The sequence below is a fragment of the Pan troglodytes genome, chromosome 1 (assembly GCF_028858775.2).
Source record: "Pan troglodytes isolate AG18354 chromosome 1, NHGRI_mPanTro3-v2.0_pri, whole genome shotgun sequence".
NCBI lineage: Eukaryota > Metazoa > Chordata > Mammalia > Primates > Hominidae > Pan > Pan troglodytes.
In genome coordinates this window covers 138,311,544-138,338,399 of record NC_072398.2, presented here as the reverse complement: position 1 = coordinate 138,338,399, position 26,856 = coordinate 138,311,544, and the positions used below count along the sequence as shown (strand labels likewise).

General features: G+C 40.9%; 2 protein-coding genes, 2 non-coding genes and 1 pseudogene across 7 annotated transcripts in view; 4 read left to right on the top strand and 1 right to left on the bottom strand.

Moving 5' to 3' along the window:
• Nucleotides 1-745: 745 nt before the first annotated feature.
• Nucleotides 746-10,699, top strand: RPL5 (ribosomal protein L5). Of its 3 annotated transcripts, none has more exons than XM_003308214.6 (8): nucleotides 746-887; nucleotides 2,157-2,226; nucleotides 2,313-2,428; nucleotides 3,547-3,681; nucleotides 4,969-5,171; nucleotides 6,235-6,412; nucleotides 9,331-9,419; nucleotides 10,544-10,699. In XM_003308214.6, exons 1-8 carry the CDS (start codon nucleotides 885-887, stop codon nucleotides 10,641-10,643), a joined length of 894 nt encoding a protein of 297 aa, XP_003308262.1. In that variant the 5' UTR covers nucleotides 746-884; the 3' UTR covers nucleotides 10,644-10,699. The 3 variants fall into 3 exon arrangements, with proteins under 3 accessions (XP_003308262.1, XP_009423715.1, XP_063655634.1); XM_063799564.1 differs by having other exon boundaries at nucleotides 757-887; nucleotides 6,235-6,413; nucleotides 9,335-9,419; XM_009425440.3 differs by lacking the exon at nucleotides 2,157-2,226 and having other exon boundaries at nucleotides 755-887.
• Nucleotides 6,068-6,162, top strand: LOC112207227 (small nucleolar RNA SNORD21). Its single transcript, XR_002941683.1, has one exon. It is a non-coding gene; the product is annotated as a small nucleolar RNA SNORD21 (small nucleolar RNA).
• LOC112207292 (small nucleolar RNA SNORA66) lies at nucleotides 9,499-9,631 on the top strand. Its single transcript, XR_002941724.1, has one exon. It is a non-coding gene; the product is annotated as a small nucleolar RNA SNORA66 (small nucleolar RNA).
• Nucleotides 10,700-10,936: 237 nt separating the features above from the next.
• Nucleotides 10,937-26,856, bottom strand: part of DIPK1A (divergent protein kinase domain 1A) — a 124,107-nt gene continuing 108,187 nt past the window's right edge. For both annotated transcript variants that reach the window (XM_003308215.6, XM_054667885.2), the window contains exons 3-5: nucleotides 19,523-19,630; nucleotides 15,838-16,014; nucleotides 10,937-12,958 (exon numbers count right to left, since the gene is read on the bottom strand). In XM_003308215.6, coding sequence (XP_003308263.1) covers nucleotides 12,146-12,958; nucleotides 15,838-16,014; nucleotides 19,523-19,630 — 1,098 coding nt within the window. In that variant the 3' untranslated portion in view covers nucleotides 10,937-12,145. The remainder of the gene's footprint in view (nucleotides 12,959-15,837; nucleotides 16,015-19,522; nucleotides 19,631-26,856) is intronic.
• Nucleotides 14,829-14,952, top strand: LOC112207356 (small nucleolar RNA SNORA51; annotated as a pseudogene).

The window sequence follows — 26,856 nt, the reverse complement described above, 5'->3', positions numbered from 1 at the left end:
AAAGTAGAATCACACTTCCTGTGAAAAGTGTTTTAAGTTTTCTCCTCTAGAGCTCTGTTGACGTCGGCCATAGCGAACTCTGTTTATTTTTCCTATTATATAAGGAATTACAAGTTGGAATCAGAAGTAATTGGCATCCTAATTCTGATTTATTCTAGCGGCAGTGTTTTGGAGTCACTTAACCCTGTCATCCTGGTTGGCCGTCCCTTCTCCCAGCTCTAACGGTGAGCAGCTGATACCCTGCTAGGTGCTGGAGAGTCAGAGGTGGACATCAGGGCCTACCTCCAAAAGTTGACAGTCTGTGGTGGGCTGAAGCCAGTAGAAAGCTGCTGTAGGAAGGCACAGGAGTGGCCCCTATCCCAGGCTTGGGGCTCTCAGGGAAGGCTTCCTGGGGGTGAGATGGGAGGGTGGGTCCGTATGCTCTTGGACCAGGATGAGTAGCCCAGAGAAGGCAAGAGGGCTCCCAAGCAAACTTGTCCTATTTAATTTTATTTTATTTTCCTGCTTAGAAAAGCAAAATACGTTTGTTATGAACAAAACAAAACAAAACAAAACAAAACAAAACAAAACAAAACAAAACGCTGTAGCAAAGAAAGCGAAAGTCTCCAGTAATCCTCCCTGCTCCTCCTCACCGCACGGATCCTGTGAGATACCCCGAGCGCTGGAACCTTGAGAGCTTGGGCAGGCATTCACCCTCCTTCCAGCAGGGGGCGGAACGTAAAACGCCTTGTAGCCGACGCCCTCTCTCTTCCACACGTCACTGGCGTGACCGTCCGCGCTACATACTGCGCCTGCGCAAGGGCTGTGGCCCTTTTCCCACCCCCTAGCGCCGCTGGGCCTGCAGGTCTCTGTCGAGCCGCGGACGCCAGTCTCTGTTCCGCAGGATGGTGAGTGGATGCCTCGGTCTCGGGGCTTTAGATGCATGGAGGTTCCCTTTTCTTGCCCGTATGCCAGCCTAGGGCCCGTCTCGCGCGTCGCAGGGGCCGGATGGCGTTAGATTGCTAGCTCTGACTTGGTCTAGGTGCAGTTCCCAGCGTGGCCTTAAATGGCTGCCGCCCGGTGCGCGAACTTTGGGGGAGGGGTTGGCGAAGAAGGGTTGCGTGAGCTTGGATGGCGGATTGGGGAGAAGGGTGAGTTTAGTAGACAGCCTGAGTGGGGATACTGCCGTCTAGTGTGAGGTGGCGCTGGCAAGCGGCCGGGCGTGAGAGGTCGCAAGCAGTCGACCTCAGCCTAGCTGGGGAACGCCAGAATGGAGGGGCCGCAGGTCCTCGGGTCCCACTCGACCTCCGAGTACCGAGTACTTCGTGGGTTTTCCAGGAGAATGTCGGAGCCGGCGAGTCTTAGATTTAGGAAGCTTGTGCCCGTGGGCCGAGCAAGTGGCTTTTAAGCCAAAATTGTCAGTGGAGCTTGGAGGCCGAGGGGTCTTTGGGCCCCGGAAGCTCCTTTAACATGGAATACGTGCCTCCTGCCTCTTCCTCTAGAGTCCGTCGCCGGATGAGTTTTTAATTATTGGGGTAGGGCCCCAAGGGTGGGATGAAATGTTGCTTTAGCTGATGGGGAACAGTGCTGTTTTAGTGGGGGAATTACTGCTGAATGTGCTCTTGCCCAGTTAAGCTTTGTGGCAGGTAATTTAGGCTTTTGAAAAACATAACGTGGGAAGCGAGAGAGGTACGTAGTTGTTACTTGAGGCTAGGTTTTCGAAGTGGGACATAGCGTGTTCCGAACAGACCGACGTTTGGCACCACTGACTGCTGTCTAGAGCAGTGCTTCGCAAAAGTTTGGCACAATTACCGGTGCTGGTCCTTGAGGAAACAAATATGGAAATTGAAAGCGTTTAAAACCTTTTGAAAGCAATATAACAATAATTTTATACCTGTTAAATGTAATAAATTGGGGCCTGCATTTTGTATGTTTCTTTTATTCCATATTTCTCTAAGGATTCATTTTTATTGTTTTATGAAACTACCAGTCTGTGACATGGAAGGTAGAGGAAAAAGATTCTTGACCCTAGTTGCTTGTGAAACCTGGGATTCTACAAGTGACAGTTGTCTGTTTACTCTTGAAGTTCAAGTGTTACTTTGTTACATGGTTAATTCATGTCAAAAGTATCATAGGCTAAGACATCAAAGTTTTAATAACATTCTTTTTTCTTTAAGGGGTTTGTTAAAGTTGTTAAGAATAAGGCCTACTTTAAGAGATACCAAGTGAAATTTAGAAGACGACGAGGTACTGTCACCTTTTTGTGTTTACAATATTAATCTGCTTTGCAGATGCAGTGGAGTGTCCTTTCTACAATTATTTTTTTCTTTCAGAGGGTAAAACTGATTATTATGCTCGGAAACGCTTGGTGATACAAGATAAAAATAAATACAACACACCCAAATACAGGATGATAGTTCGTGTAACAAACAGAGATATCATTTGTCAGGTAAGTTGTATTCTAGACATTCCCCTTTTTTTATTGCTAGAGAAATTGTGCTTGGGAAGCAAAGCACATGGTGTGTGTGTTAGAAGGGCTGTCTAGCACCTCCAAAAGCATCCAGTGAATAATTTTTCCTTTTAGTAGGTCTAGAATTGGAACCTGGGAACTTGGTACTTTAAAAAATGCTCTTGGTTGCGCTCATGCCTGTAATCCCAGCACTTCGGGAAGATTGCTTGAGCCCAGGAGTTTGAGACCAGCCTGGGCAATATAGTGAGAGTTTGTCTTCACAAAAAATGTAAGAAAATTAGCTGGGCATGGCGGGGCGCACCTGTAGTCCCAGCTACTCAGTGGGAGGATTGTTTGAGCCCCGAGGTTGAGGCTGCAGTGAAGTGAGATCACACCCAGCCCTCCAACCTAGGTGACAGAGCAAGAGACTGAAACCTAGTTTATGTGTGTGGGGTGGGGAGATTAGAAGTAAGTAAGAAGTTCTTGCCCATCCCAATTCCAGTAGAAGAATAGGGTTTGTCCTGATTTTTCCTATATGGCCTTATATGCCACTTAACCACTGAAAAGGTAGTTGTGAGTTAAACAGGGCTTTAAGATTGTTCTGCTTATTCTTTGAAATAGGTTTTAATAAAATGTACAAAGGTGGCTCCCGCATGAAAGACCTTTAGGAAGTGTCAGTTTTGCTCTTGTACTAAGAGCATTCTCACTGGACTCTGAAAGCTAGAATCCTGGGCTTTTACAACTAGGAGAAATTCTGAGAGTTAAGATTTATTGATATTTTGCAGCAGGTAGGCACACCTGTTTCCTGGGCAAATAGTTTGTTGATTGTGAAGGCATTGTCTTCCTCCGTACCCAAGTTCAGATAACTAAACGTTTGGTTCCTGAGACTTTGCTGAATTTAGTTATGTTTAGTTCAAAAGATGATTGAAATATTTGGATATTCCTCTTTGACTTTTTAAGCACCTCTAATTTACTGGTAACCCAGCTAAGAGTCTTAAGCATTTTAAGTGGTGCTCATCTGTGTCCATCAATGTTTTTTTATTCCCTTGAAAAATAATTAAGATGTAGTAAGACAGTGAAAGCAACAGATTACTAACCTAGTCTCTCTCTTACTATAGATTGCTTATGCCCGTATAGAGGGGGATATGATAGTCTGCGCAGCGTATGCACACGAACTGCCAAAATATGGTGTGAAGGTTGGCCTGACAAATTATGCTGCAGCATATTGTACTGGCCTGCTGCTGGCCCGCAGGGTATGTACAAGATGACTTTAATTGATGTAGTTTGTGGCTGATTGCTTGGAGAGTTTTCTGCAAGATGTTTGTACATGGATAAGATAGCTTCAGTTGTGCTTCAGGAGAGTGCTTGCTTCCAGTTTTCTGCTTTGTTAATGGATCTATCTAGGTCAGCTCTTTCCAATAAAATTTTCTGCAATGACACAAATCTGTAATTTGCTGTCCAGTGGTTTTGCCACTAGCGACCTGCAGCTGTTGAGTTCCAGCAGTATGTAAACTTGAATTTGAAAATCCACTTGTAGCTAGTGACTACTTAATTGGACAATGAAGACCCTTGCTACTTAGGTATACATTCTGAATGTTGGCAAACATTAAAAATGCAGACTCGTGGGAACTCCACTCTAGACCTTCTGGAATCTGTATTTTGATAGTATGTACCAAGTGATTTATATGCACATTAAAACTGGAGAATCTTGGCTAGGCGCGGTGGCTCACACTTATAATCCCAGCACTTTGGGAGGCCGAGGAGGGTGGATCACTTGAGGTCAGGAGTTTGAGACTAGCCTGGCCAGCATGGTGAAGCCCTGTCTCTACTAAAAAAGCAGAAAAAAAAAAAAAAGCCAGGCATGATGGTGTGTGTCTGTAGTCCCAACTACTTGGGAGGCTGAGGCAGGAGAATCACTTGAACCCAGAAGGCAGAGGTTGCAGTGAGCTGAGATCACACCATTGCACTCCAGCCTGGGCAACAAGAGCGAAACTGTGTCTCAAAAAAAAAAAAAAAAAAAAAAAAAAAAATGAGAATCTTAGTGTTTTGGAGAGTGGCCATTGACGGGAAGATTCATTTTTGTTTTAAACATTTTTCCTGGTAGATGAAGATGGGATTTTGCCTTGTTTTTATTATCTGAGTTTTTTACCTTGTTTTGCAATGGAATTGTTAAGCATGTGCAGCAAGGTTGATGACAACCCACTCATCATTGGTTATAAACATGTTTTAATGGAGGGAACATTGTAAGTATAAATCAAGTTTATGCATTCTCATTGATTGCTGCATAAGTCAAGTGTGGACATGTAGCAAAGATGCAAAAGTCATAAAACAATTGTTTCAAGTGAAATTGAATGTTTTAAGTTTTTTTTTTTTAATAGCATTTAAAAATTCATGAGCAAGTGGATCTGGTGAAAGGGTGGGTGTGGAAGGAAATTTTCTTTTCCAGATGTCAGTGGTCCTTACGTTTATGACATAAGCTATTTTAATTTTAGAGCAGTTTGAATAATTGAAACCAGCATTTACATTGGTTTCTTGAATAGCTTCTCAATAGGTTTGGCATGGACAAGATCTATGAAGGCCAAGTGGAGGTGACTGGTGATGAATACAATGTGGAAAGCATTGATGGTCAGCCAGGTGCCTTCACCTGCTATTTGGATGCGGGCCTTGCCAGAACTACCACTGGCAATAAAGTTTTTGGTGCCCTGAAGGGAGCTGTGGATGGAGGCTTGTCTATCCCTCACAGGTAAGAATACTATTTAAGACCTTGGTGCCTGGACCATGGTACTTCCCTGTTTTTAACTAGTTGGACTGTGGAGATAACCGAATTAAAGTAGCTATCAATTGAATGCCTGCTGTATGCCTAGGTACCATGCAGGAGGAACCTAGTAGGGCAGGAAGGAATTATAGCCCATTTTATAAATTAAGAGTCTGAGGCCCAGAGTTATTTGTCCCAAGTTTTTCGGGCCAGTTATTGAAAGAGATGGGATTGAAACCACTACCTTTTGCATATGACTTAATTCTTATTAGAAATGAGCAACTCCATCCTCTTTCCCCATGCACTTTCTTTTTTCAATCAGAATAAAAATGATTTACTGAATTATGCAAAAAGGTGGATCCTAGAATTTTATAAGAAGTTTGAGGAAAAGGCTTATGAAAGATTTCTAAACCTGCAACTAGGAATAAGATTGTAGGCCATTTTGGGAAGTTAAGTAGGTTAATTTGTAGTTCCATTGGTTTAATGATATTTTTTGTTGTTGAGTCTGTGCATCTTGATTTATTAACTTCTTAGGAATATTTTAGCATTTGGTGATTTAACCAAGAAATAGTAATTTTTGGTAAGCCTAAAATACAACCCAACTGAAATTTTGCTTTTATGATGTGGAGGTGGGTGGGGGGAGTTAGTTGCAAGTACACCAAGAGCATTCTCACTTGACAATTTCATTAACTGTGATCTTGGACAAATCACTTATTCCCATGTACCCACTGAAAATTAAAGGATTTAGAGTATAAGTTTTGAAACTCCTTCCTGTGCTGATGTGCTGGATAACTAATTTTGTAGTGGTAGAAAGCCTTGGTAATGGCTTTTAAAGGTTTTTGTAGCATGAATTTCTTTTCTGTCCTGGAATTCAGAGATGAGCTGCTGAATGATGATATCCCACTAACTGAGCAGTCAGTAGTTGGTCCTTTGGTTGCATATGATGCGATAATTGTTTCAAGACGGGACTGATGGCAGCTACTAAAGTAAATTCTTACTAGTAAACTAAGTTAAGTGAGTATATACTAAAATATGAATAACTTTATTTTAGTACCAAACGATTCCCTGGTTATGATTCTGAAAGCAAGGAATTTAATGCAGAAGTACATCGGAAGCACATCATGGGCCAGAATGTTGCAGATTACATGCGCTACTTAATGGAAGAAGATGAAGATGCTTACAAGAAACAGTTCTCTCAATACATAAAGAACAGCGTAACTCCAGACATGGTAAAACATTTACCTAAAAATGCCTGTATTGGTTAATTTATGGAAATAGGTTTATTACATGTTTTGGGGGCAGGTAACATTCTTATATAGGTGTGTTTCTTGACAACATGAGCTAGACTTGTCAACATTCTTTTAGTAATCTTTTAGATGCTCAAGTGTGGGAGACTTCAAGCATCTGAAGATTTGGCTACCTTTTATGCTTTGGCTGTTCTGTATTTGTAGTTGTCATTTCTGTAATCATAGTTGTAATCTGCTTTGTTTGATAGGAGGTGCTAGATAATAAACTTCACTTATTTTGATACCATCTGGGAGGAAAGCTCTTCATAGCATATGTGTGCTATATTCTGGACTTTCCCATTATCTCAGACATGTACACAGGAAAAGAGATTTGATCACTGGGTCTGCGTGATGTTGTAGAAATGAGGGGAGCCATGTTTGCAAGAATGAGTCCCAAAGTGCTGGGCTTACAGATGAGAGCCATTCCTGACCCAGGTTCTTTTTCGTTAGTGTGTAGTAGCTTCTATTTTCGCATAGCTATTGGTTAGGAAAAATTTTAAAAACAGTAGTTGGGAAATGATCACTTTCTGTTATTTCTATGCTTTGGACACAGTATAAAGGCTGAATAAACAAATAGCTTGAGTTTCTGAGTTAGGAAAAGGAGTAGTTTTTTATCAGTAATGTAGGTGCACGTTAATTTTTACTGCGTTATATTTCTTTGTTACTTATGACTTCATCCTGGTAAAGAGGTCATTTACTTTTGGATTATGATTCTACTAGTCTTGCAAAATTTACTTCCTAACCTATATCTTTATGTAGTCATGTCATACTTGCTCAGAACTTTTCAGACTCCCAGTTTGTGCTTTCAGATGTTTACTTCCTAATGCTTTCCTGTATATGTGCCTTCCTTCAGCTAGACTACTTTTTGGCTAATGTATTTTTCTAGCTGGCTCATTAATTTTATCTACAGTGGCCTCTATCCTCCTGTGTGCCTGCTGAAATCCTGTGCAGACATCTGATGTGTCTCCAACAGGAGGTGGTCTTTACCTCAATTCAGGCATTATCTACATGTCTGCTTGTCTGATGTCTTGGAAGGAACTGGGTTGCTTAGATTTGTTGAATGACTATATATGAAGTCATCAAATGGATTTGTTATTTGTTAGTGAACAGCTAGCTATAATAGAGTGCTAAAAGAGGTAGGGAAATTAACTTTCAAAATGGGTATAGGTAGTTGAGGTTTCAAATGCAGTGAGCATTTTTGCATTATTTTCCTTTAATAATCTTTATGCAAATGCATGTAGTAATCACATCTCCACATGGATTGAATAATTTTAGAGACCTGGATTACTGTGACATAGTCTGTAGTGGGCTATAATTATTAGATATTCAGAGAGTTGCAGCATTTTTTTTTCTTTTTTTCAGTGAGTTTTAGAACAAAATTGCCCTGGCGGGGCATGGTGGCTCACACCTGTAATCCCCGGACTTGGGAGGCCATGGTGGGCAGATCACCTGAGGTCAGGAGTTCGAGACCAGCCTGGCCACTATGGTGAAACCCTGTCTCTGCTAAAAATACAAAAATTAGCTGGGCATGGTGGCTCACTCTTGTAATCCCAGCGACTCGGGAGGCTGAGGCAGAAGAATTGCTTGAACCCTGGAGGTGGAGGTTGCACTGAGCTGGGATCGCGCTACTGCACTCCAGCCTGGGCAACAGAGCGAGACTTCATGTCAAAAAACAAAAAATTGCCCAATAAAATATCTGATCGGTTGGCTTTTCAGGAAAACTTCTGACATCTTTCTGGTCTAGAGGCCTTATATTACCACTAGATACTAGGGATAGATTGGTGGTAGTGAAAGGTAGAGAGGTCCTTGGTACATAATGCTGGGAATTACTTTTAAAGGCCTGTGAGATAAAGATGGAAAACAAAAGTCTAGGGATTGTGGGATGACAGATGAATTTGCTTGTTGGCCTGTGTCCAGTCCTTGGTCTCAGTTAAGCTATGTCAGTGTTGTGACTCTTGGTCCCATACGTTCATCATCTTAATATCTTAATACTTTTGGCACTTGTTCTTGAATGAAAGAATCTAGGTCAGACAGTATTTAAAATGAGAAGCGCAATATTTGTTTCTGCAGACAAAAATTTGATTTAGAGTGACTCAAGAAGTGTGGCTGAATTTCTCAGAAGTACATGCAGATTTTTCTTTTTGTTTTCTTACTTTTTTTTTTTTTTGAGGCAGGATCTTGTTCTGTTTCCCGGGCTGGGGTGCAATGGCACAATTATAGCACATTGCAACTTCAGACTTCTGGGCTCAAGCAATTCTCCCACCTCAGCCTCTCGAGGTAGCTGGGGTTATAGGTGTGCACCACCATGCCCTGCTAATTTTTTTTTTTAATTTTTTTTTTTTTTTGGTAGAGATGAGGTCTCATTCTGTCACCTAGGCTGGGGTCCAGTGAGCTGTGATTGTGCCACTGCAGCCTTGACCTCCTGGACTCAAGTGTAGTCCTGTAGCTGGGACTACAGGTGCATGCCACCATTAATAATTGCCACCTGGCTAATTAGTTTTTTTATGGAGACAGGTCTCACTATGTTGCCTTAGCTGGTCTCAAACTCCTGGGCTGAAGTGATCCTCCACTTCAGACTCCCAAAGTGCTTGAGATTACAGGCATGAACCACCACACCTGGCCTGATTTTTTTCTTGAGTAAGATGGAGTTCTATGGTGATAATTCACATTGCATAAGGCGAAAATTGGGAATTTGTTAGGAAAAGGTGAGTTACATTTAGAAGTTAAAGTGTTTACCAACATTGATTTAGTTTAGTTCCTTATGAGAATCTGGCTTAGAAGGACAAGATAAGTTATGGTTGCATTAATATAGTAGGGCACATGAAATGAAACCAAGTACTGTTTGCTTTCCTTTGTTTCAGATGGAGGAGATGTATAAGAAAGCTCATGCTGCTATACGAGAGAATCCAGTCTATGAAAAGAAGCCCAAGAAAGAAGTTAAAAAGAAGAGGTATGTCGTCTTTTTTTTTGTCTTTTCAAGAAAACAGGTTGGGAATGGTTCCCACGTGGGGCAGACTGTTGGTGTAATTGTGCAAACTCGATCACTAGCTCTGCGTGATGTGGCAGAAGCGAAGGGAACCAGGTTTGCAAAAGTAACTGTGGTGATGGAAATGTGTTAGCCTCAGACACTACTGAGGTGGTTCTTTCTATCCTAGTACAGTCTAAGTACTGGTTACTGCATTTTTTTATTGGCTGACAAGTTGCTTTTTGTTGATCTTTCATGTTTTGATCTTTAAATGGAATAGAAAGTAATACTTAATGAACATGTAAGCATAAAGTGATGTGATGGCCCACAAATACAATGTATAGTAATTAAATCAATGTATTTAACATATTCACCTCAAATACTTAACACTTTGTGGCAACAACATTTGAAATTTATTCTCTTGTGAAATGTACGATATTCTATATTCATCATGCTGTGCAATAGAACTAAAAACAAAATCATATTCCTCCTGTTGGAGATTTTATACTTGACTATCATCTGCCCATTCTTTGCACCCACCAGCCTCTGTAACCACCATTCTGCTCTCTGCTTCTGTGAGTTCCATTATTTTAGATTCTATATGAATATGAAGTATTTGTCTTTTTGTGCCTGGCTTATTTCACTGAGCACAATATTCTCCACTTCATTCATGTTGCAAATGACAGAATTTCCATCATTTTTAAGACTGGGTAATAATCCATTATGTATATGTATACCACATTTCCTTTATCCATTTATCTGTTGCTATTAATATATAGTGCTGCAATAAACATGGGAGTGCCACTCTCTTGGACAAACTGATTTCAAAACATTTGGGCAAATACCTAGAAGTGGGATTACTGAATCTAACATGTCTTCTATTTGACTTTTGGCCCTATGGTAGTAGGACATCACAGAAGTTGGGGTTTGGGAAAGTTAGCTTAAGATCATACATAAGTAAATGTATTTGAACTTGGATTATTTAACCTCCTTCTGATTGCAAAGTCTTAAATATTCTCTATCAAAATTGAATTTTATTAAAATTTTAAATTAAATATTCTGTTCTCTTCAGTTATAGTTTAAAAAATATATATTCCTATCTTTTGTAGGTGGAACCGTCCCAAAATGTCCCTTGCTCAGAAGAAGGATCGGGTAGCTCAAAAGAAGGCAAGCTTCCTCAGAGCTCAGGAGCGGGCTGCTGAGAGCTAAACCCAACAATTTTCTATGATTTTTTCAGATATAGATAATAAACTTATGAACAGCAACTGTTTCTGTGTTAAGCTCTTATTCTTATGAACCTTATAGGAAATACCCTGAAATATTTTGGAAAAGCAAAGGAGTTGACAGGTTTTTTTCTCCAAGAAAAGAAGTGTAACTTTTTAAGAAAAAAAGTTATTTCTTGGGCTTCTGTTTTACCTGACAGGAGTCATTATCCCTTATGTTGTATGATGAACAGCTCTCCCTAAAAATTTGGCAGCAACAGACCAACCATCACTGGGAAATATTTCTTCCATCCATTTATTATAACCAGATGATTAATGGGAAAAGTACCTTAAAGTAAACAAAACTGGTGCTAATCCATGGCGTTGAAGGAAAGTTTTGAGAGAAAGCTGTCCAGTGATGGTCACATAGATTTTTAACATGTTCCACTTTAGGTAAGTGAAACCTTTGAGCAGAAAATAGTGGATCTTTTCTCCAAAAGGTGTTTAATTTTATGGAGATGTTGAAAGGTACATGCCAAATCTGAGTATACGTGTGAAAATAATATGAAAGAGGAGCAAATACTAAACCTTGTATATCAAGTTTACATGGGAAAAAAACATTAGATAAATAATTTACATGCCTCTTTAAGAAATAGCCCTTTGGCCCACAGGATACACTGTTTGAAAATGGAAAGTTATTACTAAAAAGTCTGCTATAATTTATTTTAGTCTTGCACTTACAGTCCCACTTTCACATAGTTCAAAATCAGGATATGTGGATCTTGATTGGGCCTTAAGATGTCAGTTTTGAAGGGCTCAGTCAGCTGCGTGATACTAAGATGGGCCCTTTGAATCTTTAGGAAAGTTCATCCATTTTTAGTCAATAAAATTGGTGTACTGTCAAGTATAAGATTTCTTGAAGTAAGCCACTTGAACCATTGTGAAGCTACACATAACAGTTGATGTCTGAATGAGGTTAAAAATGGGTGTATAAGTCTTTAATACAGTAAACCATGCTATTAACCCAACATCTGTTTATAAAGAAGCAAGTTTAACCTGCTTTGCAGTCTTAATTTCTGTTAATGTGCAAACTTTACCATGCTAAGACATTAGTAAATTTATAAATCTTGTTGAACAGCAGCTTCAATGCAAACACAATGCTTCCAGCATTGGTATTTTGGCTAAGGTAAATCTACAAATCACTCACTGTTGATGTTTATGGAATGAAGCTTTTCACAGCATTGGTTTTTAAAGTCAGTCAAAATAGTTACACAATGAATGTACTTCGGAGATGTAACAGGGCTTCTAAGAGGGCAGGAATGACATCTTGGGGACCTGTTGATCCTACACCTGCCATTACTTCAGTAATCACATACTGATGGCTTCTCAGGCCTGGGGGGAAGGAGTTTTGTGTAACTGGCAGGAATCTGAAGCCATTTTTTTTTAATGCTCAAAATTGTTCTTTTAAAAGTGGCAGGTTTCTTAAAATGGTAATGATGTCCAAATGAACTAAGAGTCATTAGTGTAGGAAATTTTCTTCCACAATAATGTTTTTAGGTTATTTAGTATCAAAGAATGTTCCATTTCCATTTGATTTGCTGTGACTTTGAGAGCAATACAAGAATAAAGCTGCTTTTCTAATTCTTCACGAATTTCACTTGGAGCACCACGCAGTAGGTAGTCTTTGAGTAACTGACAAGCTTTTGCCAAGTTTGGTTGTATCACTTCTGAAGTACACTTCATTGTACTCTGATCACAGCTAGTTCTACAATCTGTGCCATAGACACAGTCCAAATCAGACTCACAGTGACGATCCTTAATAAGTTCTTTCAGGTTTGTCTCTGGCACAATTTTTCTCATATCCACCATTTTCAAATCATACTTATCATTATATCCTAGGTTTTTGGCACTAGTATCGCACATGAGGAAATTTCCGTAGGGGCCATGGAAAACATCTTCCACAAATTCTAGAAGTCCTATGGCTATTTTGGCCTTTCTTGGCCATGATGGTGTGAACAGCTGATCCATGCTTCTTCTGAACCCAGATGGAATAAAAAGTTCAATGACCCAAGGAAGGCTTATTCCGTAAAGAGAGGTATATTCAACACTTTCCATCACATAGAGGTCACCACAGAATCCCATTAATTTGGGGGTATGTTCTTTATCTTGAAGTATCACCATGAGAAGAAATTCATTCAGTTGAAGAAGTGCCCATGCCGACTTTGCTTCTCCCAAGGAAACCTGGCCATCTTTGTCTCCATCAGCCACCGTCAAGATGAGATTAACCAGTTCAGAGAGGTTTCCTTGGTCACCCAATTTTGCCTGTCAAGAATTTGGCTAGTTATACAGAAGGAATGAAAAATACCTGCCATGCAACATACTAAGTTTCTTTACGGGCATTATTAACCATGCTAGAAATAATCTTGGTACTGAATCCCCATACAGGAACTTAATGTATTATATCTCCAAATATTTATGATACTTCGTAAGTGAACTAGAACCATGCTTTATGTAACTGCAGTAAAACCCACTTTAAAATACTTGTCTGTTTGTTAGGAAATGGCCACTAACTCCCCTGTCCCCTTCAGGCCCTTTAGATAGTTAACCAACAATGTAATTATTCCTCATTCATACGTTAAAAAACCACCGCCTCATATGTGGACTTGAAAAATTGTACTGTAATGTACTTACATCAAAGTTACAATAAGGGTCAACTAAAAATTATTTTCTTTTTTTTTAGAGATGGGGATCTCACTATGTTGCCCAGGCTGGTCTCAAACTCCTGGGCTCAGGTGATCCTCCTACCTCAGCCTCCCAAAGTGCTCGGATTACAGGCATGAGCCAGCATGCCTGGCCTAATTATTTTATCCTATTTTGTATTTATCACAATAATTATTTTGTTCAAATAGTAGTATTACAATAATGAAGATTAAAAAGTATTTCCGTTAGTCTGAAATACATGTAAAATGGCCAAATAAAAAATTTGAGTGAAAATAGAAGAGCAATGAAAATAAAACTTTTTTCTAAAACTTTGTTTTATTTCTATTTAATCTATATATTAGTTTTTTTTTTTTTTTTTTTTTTTTGAGACAGAGTCTCGCTCTTTCGCCCAGGCTGGAGTGCAGTGGCGCGATCTCAGCTCACTGCAAGCTCCACCTCCCAGGTTCATGCCATTCTCCTGCCTCACCCTCCCGAGCAGCTGGGACTACAGGTGCCTGCCACCACGCCCAGCTAATTTTTTTTTGTATTTTTAGTAGAGACGGGGTTTCACCATGTTAGCCAGGATGGTCTCGATCTCCTGACCTCGTGATCCATCCGTCTCGGCTTCCCAAAGTGCTGGGATTACAGGCGTGAGCCACCGTGCCCGGCCTATATTGGTATTTCTTTAAATTAAAAAAATAATTTGCAGAGTACCATTTTTTTTTTTTTTTTTTTTTTTTTTTGCATAGGAAGAACTGCTATGCTTTTTTTCCCATTAGTTTTAGTGACATGTAATAACTACAAATTTATGGGATACTGATGGGCACAATTGCTCAAGCCAGTAATTCCAGCACTTTGGGAAGCCAAGGTGGGCAGATAGCTTGAGCTCAGGAGTTCTAGACCAGCCTGGGCAACATGGTGAAACCGTGTCTATGCTAAAAAAAAAAAAAAAAAAAAAAACCGTCTCTGCTGAAAAAAAAAAAAAAAATGCTGGATGCGGTGGCTCACGCCTGTAATCCCAGCGCTTTGGGAGGCTGAGGCGGGTGGATCACCATGAGGTCAGGAGTTCGAGACCAGCCTGGCCAAAATAGTGAAATCCCATCTCTACTAAAAATACAAAAATTAGGTGTGGTGGCGGGTGCCTGTAATCCCAGCTACTCGGGAGGCTGAGGCAGGAGAACTGCTTGAATCTGGGAGGCAAGGTTGCAGTGAGCTGAGACCATGCCACTGCACTCCAGCCTGGGCAACAGAGCGAGTCTCCGTCTAAAAAAAAAAAAAAAATTAGCCAGGTGCGGTGGTGCGCCTGTGATCCCAGCTACTTGGGGGGCTGAGGCAGGAGGATGGCTTAAACCCAGAAGGCTGAGGCTGCAATGAGCCGAGATCATGCCACTGCACACTCCAGCTTGGGCACCAGGGCAAGACCCTGCCAAAACAAAACAAAACAAAAAACCAACCATCTTTTAAAAAAAGAAAGAAAGAAAAAAAATCCCCAGGCCTCCTGGTGCTTACCCCAGGCTGTGTTCTTATACTGACTGTATAGAATGGGGAGGTAAACTCCCATGTACACCTCAGCCCAGGCCCTGCGCCTTGTCTGTATTGTGAACGGGAGCACATAGAAAAAAAATTCATGGGATACAGAGTGATATTTCAATACACACATACAATGTGTAATGATCAAATCAAGGTAATTAGCATATTTATGTCTCAGTTATCATTGTGTTGTGAACATTCACAATCCTTTTAGTTTTTTGAAAATAACCAAAAATTATTAATCCCTTTACCCTATAGTGCTATAGAACACTAGAACTTATTCTGCCTATCTAGCGGTAATTTTGTATCTGTTAACCAAACTCTCCTTATCCTCCTCTCCTCTGTACCCTTCCCAGCCTCTAATAGCCACAATTCTAAGAGTATACTCATTTTATTTCACCTTTTTTTGAATTAATTTTCATGTCAAACTGTACAGCACTCCAATTAATTAATGAACTCCCTCCTCATATCTGGACATTTTTAGCTATCATAAATAATGTTAAAGTAAACATTCTCCAACACAGATTTCTTCTCTTTTTCTTTTTTTTTTTGAAACAGGGTCTCACTTTGTCGTCCAGGCTGGAGTGCAGTGGTGAGATCTTGGCTCACTGCAACCTCGACCTCCCAGGCTCAAGCAATCCTCGCACCTCAGCATCTCAAGTAGTTAGGACTACAGGCACATGCCACCACTCCTGGCATATATATATATATATATATAGCTGAGGTCTTACTATGTTGCCCAGGCTGGACTTGAACTCCTGGGCTCAAGTGATCCTCCTGCCTTGGCCTCCCAAAGTGCTGGGATAACAGGCGTGAGCCACCGCGCCCGGCCTCTTATAATTATTTCCTCAGGATGGAGAATCTGATAGAGGTCAAAGAATATCAACACTTTAATGGCTTAGGATGAGGTCCTGCCAATTCCTCTAAAGAGTCCCACTTCACACTAGCAACATATGAATGGGTATGCTTACCTTAAAGAGACTATAGACCATTTCTTTAAATTTTTGTACAGTAGTTCCTCTAGTTGGCTTATCAAATAGCACTATTTCTTTTCTTGGTTCCAATTCAGTTCCAAAATCAAGATGAAGCGCTTGTTCCATTTGACATTTCACAACACCTGGTAGATTATCCCAAATCCCTAAATACATCTATGTAAAAAAGAGTGGCAAGTTATGTATTATACTGAGTAGAAAACTCTAAAAAATATACCACTATATTTTTAGGGTCCTCCTCCTCTGAACAAAACAAAACAAGCATCAAACATTGAGGTTAAGGTGTGACTTTATTTCTGAACTGCAAACTTGAAATCACACTCAAGATTTTTTCCTTAAACTAATTTTTTAAATTATAAGAGTAATGCATGCCTAAATATATTTTTCAAAAAGTCCAATGAGAAGGATGTAAGGCAAAAGCAAAGTTCCCAGACATTCTACTTCCATAATCCCACTTCCCCAGAATTAACTACTATTTAAGTATCTAGTTATTTATCAAACTAATATTATATAGTGTTAACTATGTCCTATGGTCTACTAATTTATTTTAGAGACAGGGTCTTGCTTTGTCACCCAGGCTGGAGTTCAGTGGCATAATCATAGCTCATTGCAGCCTCAAAGTCCTGAACTCAAGGAATCTTCCTGCCTCAGTCTCCCAAGTAGCTAGGACTATAGGCATGTACCACTAAACCTGGCTAATTAAAAACATTTTTTGTAGAGATGGGGTCTTGCTGTATTGCTCAGGCTGGTCCTGAACTGCTAGCCTTAAGTGACCCACCTGCCTCAGCCTCTCAAGTTGCTGGGATTGTAGGTATGAGCCACCACACCTGGCTTTTACTGATTTATGTTATTATTTTAATCCTTGTACCAATCTTAGGTGGTAGGTACTATCATTATACTTATTTCACTGATGGGGAAACTGAAGCAGATACAGGTGAAGTAACATGCTGAAAAGAGCTGAGGTCTTTACCACTAGGATAGGTTGCCCCTCTTCTACATAAAAAAATAAATAAGATCATATTAATTCTTAATATTAATCCAAAGAAAACATTATTTCACTGCCTTGCTCCAAACCCTCTAATAAATTCCCCTTTCAATTAAAGTCCAAAGTCCTTTCCATGACCGGTTGGGCTCCATTTGAGCTAGCCTCGCCTATGTCTCCAACCTGATCTTGTACCACGTACTCCGTTTCTCAAAGTCCCAGCTACACTGGTCTTTCTGTGACAGGTTGAAGCTTGTTTCTGCTTCCTGACCTGCTTCACTTGCTGCTGGCTCTGCCTGGAATGTACTCTCCCAGATCTTCACGTGGCTGGCTCCTTTACATCATTCAAGTCTCAGATTAGACATTGCATTTAGAAAGCCTTCCCTGACCCCCTGTCTAGAAGAGATCCTCTTCCACCCCCAGGTCACCTCTAACCCTGTTTCATTATCCTCATAGCCTTTTGCACTGTCTAAAATTATCATATTTATTTATTTATCAGCTCATTACTATCTGTCTCATCTCACATTAGAACACGAGGCCAGAGGCTTTATCTGTCTCCCTCAGTGCCTCAAACAGTGCCTGGCATGCAGGAGACACTCAAATGTTGGACTTTGTTTTAGAAATTGTCTTTAACATGATTAATACTGTCAACTGAAAAATTAGTTTAAATTTCTATAAGAATAATGCATATTTATATAGGAAAATTTAGGAACCATAAGATGAACATTGAAATGCAATTTTCCACTGCTCCAGATGTTTCGTTGTATTTTCTTCTACCCCAATTAGATATTCTACTGTTTTATTCTTGTTTCTCTGATGAAAAGTAAGGTAGAATTTTTTTTCATTATGTTCATCAGCTGTTTGCAGTTCTTTTGTGATTTAGTTCATCCTGTCCTTTTCCCATGCCTATGAATTTTTTAGTAAGGTATAAGTTCAAATATTATTTCAGAAAGGTCTTCTCTGATCACATCCTCTAAAGCACTTCTCACCATCCCTTACACTGCATTCTCTATCAATTTGCCCTCTGTGTCTCCTACAGAACACACCATATTCTACAATCATTTTGTTTGTTTATTTATTTATTTATTTATTTATCAACTGTTTGTACCTCCTGTCCCTCTGGGATCATGTAAGGTCTGTAAGGGAAGCAATCTTGTCTGGTTTTTTTTTTTTTTTTTTTTTTGAGACAGGGTGTCACTCTGTCACCCAGGCTGGAGTGACATGAACATGGCTCACTGCAGCCCTGACCTCCTGGGCTCAAGTGATCGTCCCACCTCAGCCTCCCGAGTAGCTGGGACCATAGGTGTGTGCCACCACACCCAGCTAATACATATATATTTTTTGAGACAGTCTCGCTGTCTTGTCCAGGCTGGAGTGCAGTGATGTGAGATCTTGGCTCACTGGAACCTCCGCCTCCCAGGTTCAAGCGATTCTTGTGCCTCAGCCTCTGGAGTTGCTGGGATTACAGGCATGCGCCACCACACCCGGCTAATTTTTTGTGTTTTTAGTAGAGAGGGGGTATCGCAATGTTGCTCAGGTTGGTCTTGAATGCCTGGCCTCAAGTGACCTACCGCCTCAGCCTCCCAAAGTGCTGGGATTACAGGTGTATGCCACTGTGCCTGGCCACCCAGCTAATTTTTGTATTTTTTGTAGAGACAGGGTTTTGCTGTGTTGCTCAGGTAGGCCTCAAACTCCTGGACTAAAGCAATCCACCCACCTTGGCCTCCCAAAGTGCTGGGATTACAGGCCCGTGCCACGGGCCCGGCTGTTTGTATTTTTTTATTTTTATTTTTTGAGACACTCACTCACTCTGTCACACAGGCTGGAGTGCAGTGGTGGGACCATAGCTCACTGCAGCCTCAACCTCCTGGGCTCAAGCAATCTTCCCACTTCAGCCTCCTGAGTAGCTAGAACCACAGGTGTGTGCCACCACACCTGGCATTTTTTTTAAATTTTGGAGAGACAGGGTCTCACTACATTGCCCAGGCTGGTCTCAAACTCCTGGGCGCAAGTGGTCCTCCCATCTCAGCCTCCCAAAGTGTTGGGATTACATGCGTGAGCCACCGCACCAGGTTGCCTTAATCACCATTAACTGATTAAGCACCGCACCAGGTTGCCTTAATCACCATTAACTGAAACAGCATCTAACATCAAAGTGCTGACAGAAAAACAAAAACAAAACAAAACAGTGTCTGGAATATACTGGGGATAGATTAATAAATATCTTTTGACTGGCCAGGTGCGGTGGCTGACATCTATAATCCCAGCACTTTGGAAGGCCAAGGCGGGTGGATTGCTTGAGCTCAGGAGTTCGAGACCAGCCTGGGCAACATGGCGGGACTCTGTTTCTACAAAAATACAAAAAATTAGCCAAGTGTGGTTGTGTGAGCCTGTAGTCCCAGCTACATGGGAGGCTGAGGTGGGAGGCTCACTTGAGCCTGGGAAGTGGAGGTTGCAGTGAGCAGAGATCTCACCACTGTACTCCAGCCTGGACAACAGATCCTGTCTCAAAAAATTAAAATAAAATAAATGTCTGTTTAATGAATGAATCAAAGCATACAAAATTGAAATACCTATAATGTCTCAAAGCTTTGGTTCAAGAATTCTTTTAATAATGCCTTTAATTTCTGGTAAAATTAGAGTACACTATAATTCTGGAATGTTTATTCATAATGTCCATACCTGATTGTTGGGCTTGGTGGATAAACATTTTCCAAAGTAAAGAGTTTCTGTAACACAAAGGCTGTTACATGCAGGCCCATCAATAACTCCAGTCTTGTACTTGTCACACTAAAAACCAGGAAATAAAAAAGTAGTTAATAGAAAAATATTCACAAGAAGAAGCATAAAGAGATATCTATATCCTTTATGAGTAAGTTCTATGACAAAAAGAACTGAGGCTTTGGACTTAGACAGACCTGGATTTAATCTAAGCTCTGTTACTTATACCTATATGATTATGAGAAGGCTTGTTGCTGCTGGGGTGTGCGTAGAATTTTGAAACTATTTTTCCCACATGACATGGTCTAAGGTGGTATGTTACCTACTCCTTCCAAGAATAGAGGCACTCTATCTTTAAAAATGGTTCCGGTTTTAGGCCAGGCACCGTGGCTCACGCTTGTAATCCCAGCACTTTGGGAGGCCGAGGCTGGTGGATCATTTGAGGTCAGGAGTTCGAGACCAGCCTGGCTAACATGGTGAAACCCCATCTCTACTAAAATAAAAAAATGAGCCAGGCGTGGTGGCGGGCGCCTGTAATGCCAGCTACTCGGGAGGCTGAGGCAGAAGAATCACTTGAGCCTGGGAGGCAGAGGTTGTGGTGAGTCGAGATCATGCCACTGCACTCCAGCCTGGGTGAGAGAGTGAGACCCTATCTCAAAAAAAAAAAAAAAAAAAAAAAAAGTCTGGTTTTAAAATAAATAAAGTTTAGAATAACAAAATAAAGTTACCTCTGTCACGTTGTCATCCTTGAGATCACCCAAAAACAAGAAAGGGAAAAAAAATCCATCCACTCTCTGAAAAAATATGGTACCAATGAAACCCTAGGCACAATAAATGAGGATGACCTGCCAAATTCAGTGAAGATTACACCAGAGCCTACAAGTATGCTGAGATTAAACACCTGCTGTGGTCCCCACTCTCAGACAAAGTTGGCAGAGCACCAAGTAGGTGGTACATCTGCAGAGCACAACCATTATCCTGGTTGCAACAAAGGTTTAAGGGGCACAAGCTGTGGGAACTTCCCAGAACTCTATTTGGCACCATGAAATAGTAAGATAAGACAGGCCTGAATGACAAAATCCTCAGAAATGTTCTATTTGCTGGAGGCAGTCTGTTGATGAACTACAGTTGGGAGAGAGGGCCACAAGCAGCTTCACTACCAGCTCAGTTCACTGCCCAGTTGCTTCCCGCACATGGCTGGCTGAAGGAGACCTCATTTCACTCAGTAATGAGTAATAATCAAAACCAAACAAGCAAAAGATCTATACAGCAAATCTACAAGAATTAGGAAGAATGGAATAGGAAAAGCAAATGTCAGATAAAAAAAATTTTCTAGGCAGGGTGCAGTGGCTCACGCCTATAATCCCAGCACTTTGGGGGGCTGAGGCAGGTGGATCACCTGAGGTCAGGAGTTCGAGACGAGCCTGACAAACATGGAGAAACCCCGCCTCTACTAAAAATACAAAATTAGCTGGGCGTGGTGGCGCATGCCTGTAATCTCAAGTATTCAGGAGGCTGCGGTGGAAGAGTCACTTGAACCCCGGGGGGGCAGAGGTTGCAGTGAGCCGAGATCACACCATTGCACTCCAGCCTGGGCAAGAAAAGCAAATCTCCGTCTCAAAAGAAAGAAAAAAATTTCTAGAAGAATGTTGCTATGAAACAGACCAAACATATTGTTATGAATTTAAAGGACTTACTGAACCAGTTTAAAATAAGACTTCAAAGCAGAAGAAATGATGAGGCAATAGAAGGAAGTTTAAAATAAGCTAACAGAACTCAGACAGGAAGGAAAATAAAACATCTAGAAATAAAAGCCACATTATAAATGAGGGGAAAGACAGACAGGGATAAAACACAGTAAGATTTAGGAGGACTAGGCCAGGCGTGGTGGCTCATCCCTGTAATAACAGCACTTTGGGAGGCTGGGCAGGCAGATCGCTTGAGCTCAGGAGTTCAAGAGCAGCCTGGGCAATACAGCAAGACCCCATCTCTAAAAATAATACAAAAGAATTAGCTGGGTGTGGGGGCACATATATGTAGTACTAGCTACTTGGGAGGCTGAGGTAGGAGGATCGCTTGAGCCTGGGAGGCAGAGGTTGCAGTGAGCCAAGACCACACGACTGTACTCCAGCCTGGGTGACAGAGTGAGACCCTGTCTTAAAAAAACAAAAACAATAACAACAACAAAAAACTTTGGAGGACAAGGTTGAGAAATGCAAGCAAAATGAAATGGAAATTTAAAAATAAATAAAATGAATTTAAGATAAATGTATAGATATAAAAGACAAAGTATATCCACCATGTGCATATGAAGGAGAATGGGAACTGAAGGAGAATGGGAACAAGTGGAAAAGAAAAAATATTCAAAGTAGAATTCAAGGGAAACTTCACATAAATTAAAACACTTTAATCTATAGATTGAAAGGACATACAATGAATGTCCCAAGAAAAACTGACAAGAATGACCCCTGTGACATATCCCACTGAGGTTCACTGGACTTCAAAAATAAGTTATCCTTTGAGCATCCAGGCAAAAAGATCAAGGCACCTTTAAGGGGAAACCAATCAGATTGGCCCCAGATTTCTCCATAGCCACATTCAATAGTAGACAACAGTGGTGCAATGCCAGCGGAGGCTTTGGGGAAGGAAGTGAGACTCGCCTGTGTCCTAATAGTCTCATCTGTGAAGGGGATGTTAATAGGTCTTAATTTACAGCATCATTATGAGGATTAAATAGTGTAAGTATAGATCACCTGTGACTTTAAAAAGTGCTCAATCACAGCTATTATTATTTTACATAGCTGAACTTTCCTTCAGTAGGCACCAAATGTTTTTGAACACATAAGGTTCAGAAAATATAATTTCCATGAGCATCTCTTGAAGAAATGATTAGAGAAGGAATTTCAGCCAACAAAGAGATGAATGGAGAAATGGAACATGAAAGCCAGTTGAAATGGACTGGAATGAAAACAGCTCAGGTAACTGAATTAATAAAAACTGATTTTTTGTTTGTTTGTTTTTTTTGAGACAGAGTCTCACTCTGTTGCCCAGACTGGAGTGCAATGGCACAATCATGGCTCACCACAGCCTCGACCTCCCAGGCTCAAGTGATCCTCTTGCCTCGGTCTCCCGAGTAGCTGGGACTACAAGAATGTGCCACTATGCCTGGTTAATTTTTTAATTTTTTGTAGAGATGGGGTTTCACTTTGTTGCCCAGGCTGGTTTCAAATCCCTGGGCTCATGTAAGCTTCCCACTTCAGCCTCCCAAACTGCTAGATCTACAGGCATGAGCCACTGTGCCTGCCAATAAAAACTGTTAATATAATACCTGATAGTAGGTGCTTCTTATGTGTCAGGCATTGTTCCTAGCACTATACATTTATTACCATGACAACAACCCTGGGAGGTGGAACCTAATATCCATTAAAAGATAAGAAAACAGAAACAGAAATATCTGTTATGTAATTTGTTCACAACTACAAAATAATAAAGCCAGGATTCTAACCCAGTCAGTTTGGCTCCAGAGCCCACTCTCTTAATGACTATTGTATATTGCTCAGAATGGCACAGGCTCCACAGGCCTGCCTCCTGTACCCTCCTACCAATACTCCTTACAGTTTGCTTTGAGGATAAGGGCAGTCCTGATAGAGATCAAGAGCCCTGCCCATGTGCAGAGTTAAGTGTCAACACCAAGGCGCTGTTGCCCTTCAGCTAGTAGTAGTGGAGAAGTTCCTGGACAAGCCCTTGGCTATCACCTGGTTTCTCTTTCAGATCTGTCTGTAGCTAAGAATATTAAGTTTCATCTTCAGGAGAGGAGCAAAGCAATCTAGTTCTTAAACTCAAGTTTGGGAGGCCACTTGGGAGAGGCCCAATGCCTTTCTTCCATCTGGTCAACCTCTGGGGATATTTTAGAAAATGCAGAACCATCTGTTAGGCATATCTGCCTGGTAGCAGATGGCCAGCAATTTCATTGGCATGTTTCTTCCTTGATGCAAAGGTGATGGGAAGTCTGAGGCCTCATTAGGAGGAGCTTGAGTGAAAGCTCCTGTAGGTATGGTTTAGGGTTTCCAAGGAAGTTATATCATATAGACTACATTCTCTGACCACAAATAAATAAAAAATAAGTGGAAGAAAACAAGCCAAGTTGAAGTCCCATAGCTCAAACATGGCCCATTGCAAAAGAAAAGAGAAAAAAAAATGACCAAAAAACTGTACAATTTTTTTAAAAAGTAAAAAGTAAAACAAAAAAACAAACATATGTTTGGAAACTAAAAAGCACATTCCTAAATAATTTGTGGGTTAAAGTAGAAATTACCATGGAAATGCAGAAATATTTAGAAGTGAACAACAATACAAGTGTATATATCAAAACTTGTGGGAGGCAGCCAAAGCAGTTCTTACAGTGAAAATTATAGCAATTTCCAAATTTAAACGCAATGACGAAAAAACCAAGATACTGAATATAAATAATCGCTCAACTAAAGAGACTTAAAAAAACCAACCAACCAACCAAACAAACAAACAAAAAAAAACCCAACAGACCGGCTCAGTGGCTCACAACTGTAATCCCAGCACTTTGGGAGATCAGGGCAGGAGGACTGCTTGAGGCCAGAAGTTTAAGACCAGCCTAGGCAACATAGTGAGACCTCATATCTAAAAAAATTTTTTTTTTTTAAATTAGCCAGGCATGGTGGTGTGTGCCTGCAGTCCCAGCTACTCAGGAGGGTGAGGAAGGAGGATCCCTCGAACCCATGAGGTTGAGGCTGCCACGATCACGCCACTGTACTCCAGCCTGGGCAACAAAGTGAGACTCTGTCTCTAAGGAAAAAAAAAAGAAAACCCAACAATAATGAAAATAAACTCTCAAAATAAGTAGGAGAAAAGAAATAATAAATGAAGAAATAAATGGAAAAAAAATCAGGCCAGGTGTGGTGGCTCAAGTCGATAATCCCCAGCACTTTGGGAGGCTGAGGAGGGTGAATCACTTGAGTCCAGGAGTTCCAGACCAGACTGGGCAACATGGCAAAACTTTGTATCTACAAAAAATACAAAAATTAGCCAGGTGTGGATGCACACCTGTGTCCTAGCTACTTGGGAGGCTGAGGTGGGAGGATGGCTTGAGCCCTGGAGGTCAAGGCTGCAGTGAAATGTGATTGTGCCACTGCACTCCAGCCTGAGTGACAGAGTGAGACCCTGTCTCAAAATAAATAAATAAATAAAAATAAAAAGGTAGCTCTTTGAAAACTTTACCAAAAAAGATACACCTTTAGCAAGACTGATTATGAGAAAAAGAGGAGAAACAAACATTATTAGGAAAGAAAAGAGTAGTGGTGGCAAAAAAATAGAAACAATTTATGGTAATACATTTGAAATAAACAATTTTTCTAGAAAAATATACATAATAGAAAGTCATACAGGAACAAACAAAAAAGCTGAATTAGATTAATACATATAAAAAATTGAATCAATAACCAAAAATATTTCCTTCCAAAGAAAGCAGGCCAATAACTCTATAAAAGATTAGTTTATTTATTATTGTTTATTATTATTTTTTGAGACGGAGTTTCCTCTTGTTGCCCAGGCTGGAGTGCAATGGCACGATCTCGGCTCACTGCAACCTCCGCCTCCTGGGATCAAGCGATTCTCCTGCCTCGGCCTCCCAAGTAGCTGGGATTACAGGTGTCCACCACCAAGCCCAGGTAATTTTGTATTTTTAGTAGAGATGGGGTTTCTCCATGTTGGTCAGGCTGGGCTCGAACTTTTGACCTCAGGTGATCCACCCGCCTTGGCCTCCCAAAGTGCTGGGATTACAGGCGTGAACCACTGCGCCAAGTCTTGAGAGATTAGTTTTAAGGAAGGAAAAAAAGAAAAGGAAAAGAAGAGAAAAGACAAGACAAGATGTGATGCAGGCCAGGGTACCGTCTTGGAAGGACTGCAGCATGCCATCTAGGTGCAGTACTGGGAGATTTGCCATCCAGATGCAGTTTGTGAGAGTGGAAAATGGGTAAGAACGTTAATGCCCCTCAACAGGAGAACGGTTGAATAAAGTGGTATATTCATAGTACGAAATACTATGCAGTCATTAAAATGAAATAAATAGGCCCAGACATATCAACATAATGTGAAATAGAAACAATTTCAGAATGACGTGAGCAGTTTAGTACCATTTATTAAAGTTTAGATATATGCAAACATAAACATAGTATTTATGTACCCCTGCCACATGCAGTGAAAGTAGAAAAACATCATGGCAAAAACTCATACCAAATTCAAGATGGTGGTTCCTCTAAAGAGGGAGGAAGGAGAATATCAGGCAGGATAAGAGAGCTTCAACTATACCTGTAATGTTTTACTTCTTTTTAAAAATGAAGCAAATATGGCAAAAGGTTAAGATTTGTTAAGAAGGTGGTAGCTACACAGCGTTTGTCATATTGTTTTTTTTTTTTTTCTGAGATGGAGTTTCGCTTTTGTCACCCAGGCTGGAGTGCAGTGGCGTGGTCTTGGCTTACTGCAAACTCCACCTCCCCAGTTCAAGTGATTCTGCTGCCTCAGTCTCCCGAATAGCTAGGATTATAGGAACCTGCCATCACGCCCAGCTAATTTTTGTATTTTTAGTAGAGATGGGGTTTCACCATGTTAGCTAGGCTGGTCTGGAACTCCTGACCTCAGGCGATCTGCCTGCCTTGGCCTCCCAAAGTGCTGGGATTACAGGAGTGAGCCACCGTGCCCGGCTGTCATATTGTTTTTTATATGCCAATACTGTTCTATGAGATTTGCATGTATATATCTTAAATTCTCAAAATCTCCCTATGGAATAGGTATTACCATTATCTCCATTTTATTGATAAAGAAACTGAGGCAAGAGAGGTTAAGAAGAGGGTAAGAAATTTACAGAGAGCAGGTTAATGGCAGAGTTGGAACCTGAGCCCAGATAGTCTGCCTCCAGAGCCTGTTCTTTTAACCACTAAAGTAACAGAACCAGGATTATTTATGTTGGAGAGGAGCATGCAGAGCAGGTTTAGCACCAACTGTGTCAGATACCCCTCCCGAGTGCACCCACTAAAGGTGTCTCTGGTCATTCCCTCCATACAAGCAACTCACAACAGGGCTAGGACTTTCATCCTTATTTCCTGAGGACTTTGTACAATGCCTGACACATAATCAAATACAGATAAAAAAGCACTTGCCAAATGGATGAATGAAGTGTATGCTGGGTTTTTATCCGGAAGTAGGGCCCTCTGTCATGAACAATTCATGGGATCGGACTTAAAGAGTGATATCCTTCCACTGTCCTG

Coding starts and splice junctions, on each gene's coding strand:
- RPL5 (XM_003308214.6), top strand. Junction 3,682..4,968: donor GCCTGCTGCTGGCCCGCAGG/GTATGTACAAGA, acceptor TTTCTTGAATAG/CTTCTCAATAGGTTTGGCAT. Junction 5,172..6,234: donor GGCTTGTCTATCCCTCACAG/GTAAGAATACTA, acceptor ACTTTATTTTAG/TACCAAACGATTCCCTGGTT.